Genomic DNA, 10,706 nt, shown 5'->3' with positions numbered 1-10,706 from the left:
TGCTGTTTTCCATTCTGAAGGTTTTGGTTTGATCAGCCACACTTGCTGTTGTCTTTCCTATGCTCAGTTTACTGAGCCGTCGTCCTGCGTGCTTGTGTCACTCAACACCATAAGGCTACTTCAGCGCATGCTTGGCAAATGCTCTAGTATATAAAGGATATAAAAGTACCCTAGGCTATTCAGTTAATACAGATCGGCCACTATCTTGAGACTTGACAGCACTAAATTGGTTATAGCAGTCTAGGCTGTTCTCAGCAGTGACAGGAATCACAGTGTTTAGGCCAGATAGGCTACTGCCATTTTATGGATTTGGGGAAAATGGTGTTCCTCTATTTATTTTTTTACCAGTAAAGATTTGGTAAGATGGGGAAAGTGCAGTCACACATCTCAGATGGCTAACTAACAGGGACAAATTTTCAACAACGCATCATTAACACAAAAAACAGTCGCCTAGTTTGGCAGGTAATTAAGTGACAGTTTTGAGAGTCTACCTGATGGTTGTGATACCTAATGTTAGCAAAAATATATTTATAGACTACCTTCTACCCAGTTACCTGATACACCTAACCCCGTTTCGGTGTTCTATTGGACATTTTACCTTTCAGGACGTTCCAACGTTTCTGACGACAACATTTAGAGATATGTGAATGCACAAGGTCTAAACTGGTCCTCAGTGTGACCCGGCTTATTTTATTGATTTGTTCACGTTGTAAACCACTTTGTTTTGAAAAAAAGAACTATGGCCGAATCCAAGGTTTTAGAACACAGAATTTGAGGGCATAAACGCCGTGTACGGTGCTGGATTTCCCTCACAGCAGCTCTATCTATGATTTAATTAATCATTCCCTGATCTATTTCTATAAAAAAAAGTTACCTACTGCAGCTTTAATGTCAACACATCAAAATAAAAGGGGATATAGCTATGGCAAGGTTAGTACACACTATGGGCTCCTTAAGAAGATCCACTGTCTCACAGCATCTGGATTTTCCACCGCTTGAAGTAAATAAATGACCACCAATATTTTTTATTTGGATGGCAAACATGTGTAATGTGGATAATCGCTTTAAGTAAAACAAAACAATGTAAGTATTACTTTGAGGTCATTTTGACCATGTTGCAAAAATGCAACATTGGAACTCGGTAACACAGCCATGTGTGTATTAGCAGGCAATAGGCTCACTATTACAGTTTACAAGAATAATGCTCATGTTCCACAGAATAGCCAACTGGTTTATCAAAATTAGAGCCATTTCTTGGTGCCATTGTAAGAGTGTCAGAAAACATTGGGGAGACCAGGGTTTCAGTCTTTGCCGTATTTATCCTGCATTATTTGCAAGTGAAAAGTTAAGGTCTCAACTATAAATAAATCTATTTTAAGATCTAATATTTATATCTAACAGAGTTCTGTGGTACTTGTGAACTTTTCTTTTCTAACTTTTGATACCACAAAACTGAAACTTTTTCAGATGTTTTAACATGATACATAACTGCAGTTCCAAGAAAACATTTTTCTTAAAAATGTTACAACGAAAACTCAATATGGGATGACACTTGCAGACCTTTGTTTTTGTGCATATCCCAGGTGTATGAGATGATGAATGTTGACTGTTAATTTTACGTGCACTCCTGTCCATGTGATTAGCATAAGGAAATGGCCATGTACAAATACAGATAAGAAAAAAAAGATGAATGCCAAAATGTTCTTGTAAATGTTCTTACACGCAGTTTACAATCAAATGTGATCATATGCATGCTTCTTGAATGAGTCCCAATGAGAGTTGCCTGTTTTAATGCTATCATAAATGTAACAAGGCTGCACATCACAAACAGAACAAAAGTCAGAGTCAAGAATGTGAACAGAGCCAAGGTGAAAAATATTGGTTGGCAGTTCATTTTTGTGTTGTATTTTTTTCCTTTACAATAATTGACTACTTATGGAACAAACCAAATTTTTGTCCATAGTATCATAGCTATGTGCAAAGTTAGAATATTTTCCTGTAACATTAAACAAATTAAACTTCTAAGTAGGCTTAGAGAGCACGGACAGACTATCATGCGCCCGAGGAAAAGGCGCTAAAATTTAAAACTGTGCGCGTGGACGTCTGCGTGCTACACGTCCGTCCCACGTGCCGGGGGTTGATCACGCCTGCGCCAAGAGTAACAAGATGGCGGAGAGTGCGGAACTGAAGGTAAAGCGCAGCTCTAAATCACAATTGATATTATCGGCTATTAATCGCTATTATACTAACTAAAATATACGCCGTTACAAATAAAACACAGGAGAACTTGTTTTGATGCGGATCCATCATTTTTTGTTTGACCGAACTCGAAGTTCAGCTGTAGCTTCGGTGCTGTGGACATGTTATTGTTGATGTTGAGACACGTCTGTTGTCGCTAGTTAGCAGGATAGCTTGCTAGAAACATTACGAAAACCTCATCCCTCAAGTAATGAATATTAACGTTTCAGCTGGCTAGTTCGTGAGAATGAATGATAGTCTACATGTGAAGTATTACACTGATCGAGTGCAGGTGAGTAAAATATGGTTAACAATGAATCAATGCTAGACATAGCAGCGGGCGGTGTTGTCGTTCTGACAAGGTAGGTAACCGTTAGCTTCATAGCAAGCTAGCTAGCACAGTAGTGTGATGATGGATCTGTGAGTTGCGCGAGTCCAGTCTCTTGACCCGTAACTACCGTCTTTTTTTCACTGGCTTTTGATTGACGGGGTGGAAGAAGGTAATGCGTTTGCTATTTTGCCACCGACGTGCCTTTTCCAAACGGTAAATATTGCTGTGATCTCCTGCTAGCTCGATAGTTACAGTGGTTTCGCTGTGGCGTTTTCCTCTTCTAGACAGCGGTAGAAAAACATTCGTTATAGAATTTCAGTATATGTGTCTAGACACAGCTCAAGATCTGGAAAAAAAGTCATGTTCTTGCTGAAGTGTTATTGTATGCTCAGTTACCATATCTCTGCCTAACGCTATGTTTTGTTATCTAGCTAGCTAATTCCCTTGATGTAATTTAATTTCATGTAAATAAGTAGCTCGCTGCATTTTATCACAGCCAATCTTAAATTGAGCCAATGTATCTAACTATAAGTCTATCTTGTCCTTCCTTCTGTGTATATATTATTATTATTACAGACTATTGGTACTTTAAGTATGGGGTGGACCTCTATAACCCCGAACTTAGGATGACGTTCTTACTACCTCAGAGATGAATGTGAAACTCGCTCGCTAATTGAACATGACAATTTGTGTATTTAATTGGTGCTCCTAGGAACGCTGCATCTGTTCAGGTCAGATTATTAATGAGTGATTTGAAATAAGGCCATGGGAACATATTCTCTAAGTCAGCAAAGTCGACTGGGTGTGAGGTCAGAGCAGTGGAAACCGTAGAAGGGGGAGATCTAATGTTTCTCATTATTCATCTAGAGCAGGCAACAGAGCCAAGGTGTTTCATATTGAACCATTCCCTGTTTGTGTGTGTTTCTGTTTCTGTGCACACATGTCCTTTAGTAGACCTGCCAAATTCCACATTTCTATCATTTCTGTTTGTGCCCGAATTATGCTATTTTACAGTCTAAATCGTGTCCAAAGAAACTAGTTGTTTGTTTACACGCTATGATGGTATTACCTAATTTGCAAGTGGGTGTCCTGCCATATCCAGTTGTAAAATGCTCATGAAAAAAAAAAATTTTTTAGATTGTCTCATTCATGAAGCTGTACTGAATGAATTATTCTATGCCCTGATGAATATATCAAAATATTAGTGATTAAGTAAAGGCTAACACTTGTGTTCCCTTTGCTGTTTGTCATAGCAGTGCAGGGCAGGGGTGAATTTAAGCATAGGATACTTGTAGTAGGGTCTTTCAAGATGCTATTGCCAGTATCCATCTAGTCACTTAGCTTGATAACTGCCTTTAAAATCATGGACACAGACCAGTGTATGTTGACAAGACCTCAAAGCTCTCTGTGGCAGCCCTATTGTAGAGAGAGGTGCAGTGTGGAACATTATTGAGTGATGGTGCGCCTGCTGTACTCATACAATCAGCCAGGGGGAATTAATGTGTTTTGGAGGAGAGAGTCCATGCGGTGGGACCCTACTGAAGAAGGGAATATCGTAACTCCAAACAAACAAGCAGACTCTCCAACACTCTGGCCCCATGTGAGGTTCTAAAGGTCACTTTGCATTATATGCCTAGAGCACCTTCTTGTAAAAACAAACAGCAATAACTGGCATGGTTGATTAAATCACAACTTTATGAGGGGAGTGCAGTGGCATTTATAAGTGCTGCTTAATTGTTTTCCTGTTGTCACATGTTCCCCGCTACGGCTGTTTGTGTTTTGACAAAGCTTTGGAGAAGCACCGGACTGTGATGGAGGAGTCCGGTTTGGAAAGGTTTTTATTGCTTTCTGACTCTGAACCTGCCAGCGGAATACAGAGCAGTATTGTGTCCGTGCTCCAGGGGCATGACGCCTCCTGCTTTACTCCTGTACGTTCTGGGCTCACCCTGTAGGCTTCACACTGTCTGGCTGTGTTCCATGTGTTTGTGGGTGAGCCAGCTGGGCTTTGGCATGTGTGGTGGACGGACCATGTCAATTTTTTGTCCATGACTGCTGTACTACATGTTTGAGTGCGGTTTGGAGCTTTGTGTGGATGGTTGTGGATGGCGAGAGTGTGCATGAGCTGGGCAATTGAGATGGACACTGCCAGCTAGCTTGTTAAGGCTGTATTGCTCTTTTGTTTTGGGCTTTTCTGTAGGTGTTATCTGTGACTGGGTACTTTCTCATTTGTGTTCTGTTTCTGGCACTCACGCAGTGGTCTTACCCTCCTGTCTCAAGGTCCTCTCTGCTGGTGTTATTCCTTTGTGCCTGAATGTTTTGATTGACTCCTTCAGTGTTGTTCTTACGCCCAGACTTGCTGCCATGGGAATGGGTTGATTGTTTGGGGCACAAAATCTCACGCTGTTTTGACTTCTGACGTTTTCTCTGCGCTGTTGCTTTTTATCAAATATTAGCCTTCGCAGCTTTGTTGATTGTTATAGATCAAACTGGTATCCAGTCTTTTTTTTGTTAATAAATGGCTCTCCGTGGTACAGCCAGTTCTGTCCTGTGATATTCCTCCTGTGGGGGCGGGCAGTCTTAGCAGCCGCTCCATGTTCCGCGGAGTGGGCGGTGAGTGGGCAGCTACCAATGAGCTCGCTCGGAACTCGAAGCCCCCGCTGGCTCTATTCTGGGACTGCTCCTCGCTGTCCGTCTGAGACGAGGGGCCCATCTTCCGCACATTTGTCTGCTTTCCAGGAGTCCATCAGTTTGTTATTGATTGGGAGGGAGCTAGCGGTATTTTTACACGTTCCAGAATGGTCCAAGGTACCTGTGGCCATTTCTTGGAAGGAAGTGCAGCTTTCTGTGTTGCCTTAAGCGGAGCCTTTACTGCTTGTTTCCTATGTGAGCAGGCTGATCCCGTGTTGGAGTAGCGTACTTACATCTGTACACATGGCTGATTCCAAGTAAATTAACTTGACCCTGGCATGACCCCTCAAGATTTTCATAAATGTTGGCAAAGACATTAGTCTTTCTGAGGTAAATGCAGGTTGATTTTCCCCTGTGTATTTTAAAGGATTTTGGAGATTTGGTTTGTTGAAGTTCGGTAATGCCACTTGAATGCACAGCCAGATTTTTTAAAAGACACTCTTGGTAGGCCTAATTCACATGATACACTGTCTTTTCATATTAACTGTACAGCTTGTCTTTGCATGCCCTGGTCTACGTGTGGGCTTTGTTGAAATATGTGCATTGAGGCTTTTTTTTTTTCGTGTTTAAAGTCAATATTATTATTTGAAAATGTATTGTGTATTGTTCAGCTCTTCGTTTCCGACGGGTGACCAATAAAAGGTATTTTATTTTTGATAGGATCCATTCTTCGGCCTCAGGAACCGCCTTCCTTTGAGAGAGATATCGGTCTTCCTCATTTAATTGGAAGGGCTTCCATCATCAGGGCCTGGTATTTATAAAGGTTTTTTTTGAGGAGATTTTTTCATTTGGATTGGGTAGCCAATATATGGAGATGTGATATCCATGTGTCTGCTTAATATGACTTTTCATGATGTATGTGGTAAGAGCTCTGATTCTGTTTCATATAAAAACTATAGGTACATCAGCATTCGTGCTCTAAGTCACATCATTACGTTTACGATTTTCAAAAACTTAAGATGCACAAGTTCTTGTCATCTCTCAGTCAAGTAATTTCCATCTCAGTGTGATGTTCCGTTTAAGTTTTATCTTGAGACTTTACCCAGCTATTTCAGTGTTTCCCTTACCTAAGGTTCCCGTAGTTCAGTACAAAGTTGTTACCTATAATGTTACAGTGAGATGTGTGTGAAATGTCTTATGGGAGTTGTATTACAATGGCAAAATTAGAAGACCAGTTTTGCCGAACATAATAGAATATCAAAGCGATATGTTTCATAACTTACCAAAAAATCAAGAATATATTGGTTGCATTGCTACCGCAATAAATACATTGAACATACAGATTTAACCCATTGCAGTGAATTATTCATTTTAAGGTAGAGATGGATTTGAAATAAAATAATGGCATAATCCTGATTTGACTAGGTGGGTAGATATGAAAATTTGAAATGCAATAAAACTGGTAATGTGCCTGAAGTGAGCATACAAATTTTTTTGTTTTAAAGGGTATTTTTTATTTAAAATATATTTTTAATTATAGTGAATATTATTTATTGTAGCACTGCACATTTAGCCTACTTTTTTAAACAATGACTGCAATATAAAGAGCTTTTTAGCAAAACTATTGAACAAGTATAGAGGGAGATTCATTGTTTTTGAATGTCCTGCCCAGAAGGTGTTTTAGTTGATTTTTTAAATAACCTGTCTGGATCAGAATCATCATATCTTAATGTCTTTTTGAAAAGATACTGATTTAAGTTTTTTTGGATGGTCCAGATGAAAGGTTTCGGAAAAAGCAGCCCAGAGCCGTAATTATATTGTATATGAATACGTAGTAAACTGAACCAGAAATGCTGACATTTCTTCATATTGAACTTAATACTTTAAATGGCCCAACGCCTTTTAAAGTATTTAATGTGCTCATAATTTGTTTTATAGGAATAGCTGTAATGTTCTGACATACAACCCACCCAGAGCACCTGTTGTTTATAAGATGACCTGGAGCTTTCCTTCGCTTAATAGTTCACTTAAGCACCATTGACATGTTTGATGACTAAGAATTAAAACGCATACAACGGTGTTGTACCTTTGAGCCTGTTTCTCTTTGGTACACCTAGCACCATTGAGTTGTGATACAGTACAGGTAGAATGTCACCAGAGGATGTATGTCTTTGACAGATATGAGTTCATCATTGATTTGTTGTCTTGTATAGAAGGGTGTGTGTTGTCATGCTAGTAGACAACGTTTTGTTCTTTTGCTGTTTTGTCTGATTGATACTCTTGCTTCTTCAGTGTTAAAGTTCAAACAGCAGAACTGGGCTTCTCTTCAGACCAGACTGCTTAAAAAGGTGTCAGTTTCACCATTTCTCAAACCACAACTTCCGGTGGAAATTCCTCAGAACTGCAACCTGTTTTCATAACTGAAAGAGAGTACTTGGCTGATCTCTGCTGTGTTCCACATCAATTTAAAACAAAATGGCTCACTTTGAGTAATTTCTCCTATTCTGCTCTAATATAATCTATTCCCTCTGCAGCCGATCCTAGAGGATTGTTGAGCAGCTGCACTGACAGTAACGGTCTTGACAGTGGGGAAGTTTGGAGTGTACTGTGCTTGGGTTAAACTTTAAATAACATGTACTTTTGAATGAGGAAATGAGAACATTTGTTAATCTTATGCAACTTAGCGACCCCACTTCCTCAAAAATGGGCCTGCTACTCGACTGCGTTGCATCTTTCCAGAGCACCATCATACAGCCTGTGATGTGCAGAGGACCATCGGGCAGTGTGATTATGATGTGAGATGCACACATGTCTGTGAGCTTTTAAAATAAGAGTTTGCCATCTGTTGTTGAAGGAATTCACAATATCCTTGTCAAATCAGATGCTTTTAAAAAAAACTCTTATTGGTGTAGTTCCCTTCTGACTCAGCTGTTTTTGCTCAGAATTGTACCGCATTCTAACTTTATTAGCTCTGATTAATGAATTGAGCTTTTTGTAGGCAGTTAGATTATTTAGTTGAAAGAAGGGTGCAGATAAAATCTTACACTTACATACATACATATACAAAGAATTTGTATATAACGACCCAGACCCCCACAAAGCAAACACAAGCTGGCAGTGGAAGGAAGATCTCCATTGGTGCCATATAGGACATAACCTTGGGAGGAAGCAGACTCATTAGGAAGAGCCCATCCTCTGGCCAGCTCAGGGTATGGGGTCACAGGAGGGTTGAAAGGTGCGCTTTTAAGCTCTACTTACGTAGACAGACTGCGTCCTTTCCCTTACATGTTTGGATTACATTCCATGTTAGAGGAGCTTTATGAGATGGTGTAGAGCGAAACTCATACTTTAACTGCAGGCCGGCACCATCCCACAGCCAATGTTAAATGTCAGGAAGTGTAGCTCCACACTGTTTGAGTACGTACATTGCTGCACCTTCATTCTAAATCATTGAATGTCATAAATCATCCACAGTATATCAGCAAAAAACTAAATTCTTAAAAAAACATTTTTTTCCAGACACGTAGCATAGTGCTTTTCTGCAGAATTGGAACAACAAGGCAGAAAGCAGGGGTGCTGCAAACAGAAACACAGCCTTCAGCAGCTGCATCTTCTCCTTTTATGGACTTACTGGAGGGTCGCAAATATAACCTGGCCATCTACTACGAAGAGCACCGACTGCTTCTCGGCCAGATCACACTGGCTAAAAAATGTGCCTTCAGATCTTCCTCCCCTGGGGCGGTGTGCCAATCAGACGTCCCCGGGGTTCACGTCAGTGCCGCACTCTGCAGGCAGGGCGAGCATAAATGGGTGCGTGAGCGATTACTGCGGGCCTCTGTGAAAGAGCCCCAGATGAGATTTTTGGATCTGATGCAGGCGCAGGCCACCCATCATGCTCTAAGTGACTCTTCTCATCTTCAACCACACGCTTTCGCTGCCGGTGTGGAGGAGGGGGATGGGAGCTGTAGTACTGTGGTACTGTAATCATCACCATATAAACTGAAGCAGTTACTAAGATGCTTCACCTTGACAACAGGATTTCTTTCCAGACTTATGCGAGGCCCTAGGAAATCAGACCTACTCATTGCTTTTTCTGTTTCACTGTGTCCCATTTCAGAATGAGTTTAGTGGTGTTTAACATGCATGTAGATACACACTGAAACAATATGGATTATTACATTGTAGTTTTTGTATTTATAAGATGCTAGAGAGAAGGCACAGAAGCATTTTCAAAGGTAGTGAAGGTTGAGATCAGCTCTTGAGTGCCATGTATTGGTTCCTACCCCGGCAGTCCTGTGGCTCTCAGCCCCGCCCCATGGTCTCCAAAAGCATGCCATTAAACCAGGCAGCGTTGGGCTGATCCTGCATCCACGAGCAAGTTTGCACAAGCTTTTCAGGAGGATATCCCGGTCCTCTTCGCTCTTCAGTGTCATTTCACTCAGAGTGGAAATGACTGTGCAAAAACAATTGTAACAAAAAAATAAAATAAATACAGGAAATGTAATACATTCACGTCATGGAAATTGTAACTCAAAGAGAGGGATTATCATGTAGCTTAACTGCGCAATTAAGAGGGAGATGGCTAACGTGATTGGAATGACCTTACTGTAAAAAGGTCAAACAAATCTTAAAAGGTTTGGGCCAGATGCCAGGCTCGCAGCGGGAGGGTGGGCTAATGCACATTGCGCTTTCTGCAGCACGTTCTCACCACACCCTCCTTTTTTTGTCTCCGTTTCTTTTAAAAAATTTAAACAGGAGAGCCTTGCATGTGCAGGGCTATGCAATTATATTTCCTTAGAAGGAGGAGAGGAGGAGGGGAGGCGGCTCCGCTCAGCAGATTGCTTCCAGCCGGGCAGCGCAAAGCTACCTATCTGTTCATTATAGCAGTCCCCTTTAAAGCAAGTTAACCCTCGCTGCACCAGCTCTGGTTAGAGGCCAGAGCAGTCGTAAATAAATCGCGTTTGAGTTGGAGCATTTCCTGTTTGGTGAGTGCACCAGGCTGTCTGTGCAAGTTAGCATTGAGCTAGTCTGGAGCTCCAGGGTTATGAGAGGTTCCCATTCCCCTACTGCAGTGCAGTGTGCTACTGCTGCTGTACGTGAAACCTCCCAGTGCACAGAGCCAGTTTGCCATCCCCAGGTCAGCTTCTTCCTTTGGGAATCCCTTTCTTAGTCCTTAAGGAAAATAACAGCCGTGTGTTGGTTTGGCCTGTTATTTTTGGCTGGGAAAGGGAGCCGTTTGATTGGCGTGCTCACTGAGAGGTGATTGACAGTGAGGCGTGCGACCACGGGCAGGTACATGCGGTGGAAATAGCGCCACATGCCTTGGATGGCAAAAATGCTTCTTCACCCTCGTACAGGAATTCATCAAGTGTCCCGGATTATGAATCAGTCAGACCTGCAGTACTGAGCTTTCCTAAATATGTTTCCATGTCCCGGTCACTTCAGGGGTTTCTGCAGTGCAGGATATACTATAACCCCCCCCCCAGCCTTTGCACAGTGTGAGAGAAAT

General features: G+C 41.5%; 1 protein-coding gene across 5 annotated transcripts in view; it reads left to right on the top strand.

Moving 5' to 3' along the window:
• The first annotated feature begins 2,102 nt into the window (after positions 1-2,102).
• The window catches only part of pias1b (protein inhibitor of activated STAT, 1b), a 44,286-nt gene continuing 35,682 nt past the window's right edge, over positions 2,103-10,706 (top strand). For 2 of the 5 annotated variants that reach the window (XM_064312984.1, XM_064312977.1), the window contains exon 1: positions 2,125-2,190. Coding sequence is in view for 2 of the 5 variants with exons in the window: in XM_064312981.1 (XP_064169051.1) it covers positions 2,486-2,530 (45 nt within the window). In the remaining 3 variants the exon portion in view is untranslated. The other 3 variants (XM_064312982.1, XM_064312980.1, XM_064312981.1) reach the window with 3 other exon arrangements.

The sequence above is a fragment of the Anguilla rostrata genome, chromosome 16 (assembly GCF_018555375.3).
Source record: "Anguilla rostrata isolate EN2019 chromosome 16, ASM1855537v3, whole genome shotgun sequence".
NCBI lineage: Eukaryota > Metazoa > Chordata > Actinopteri > Anguilliformes > Anguillidae > Anguilla > Anguilla rostrata.
The sequence above is the reverse complement of the archived record's forward strand: the minus strand, read 5'-3'. Positions and strand labels throughout refer to the sequence as shown.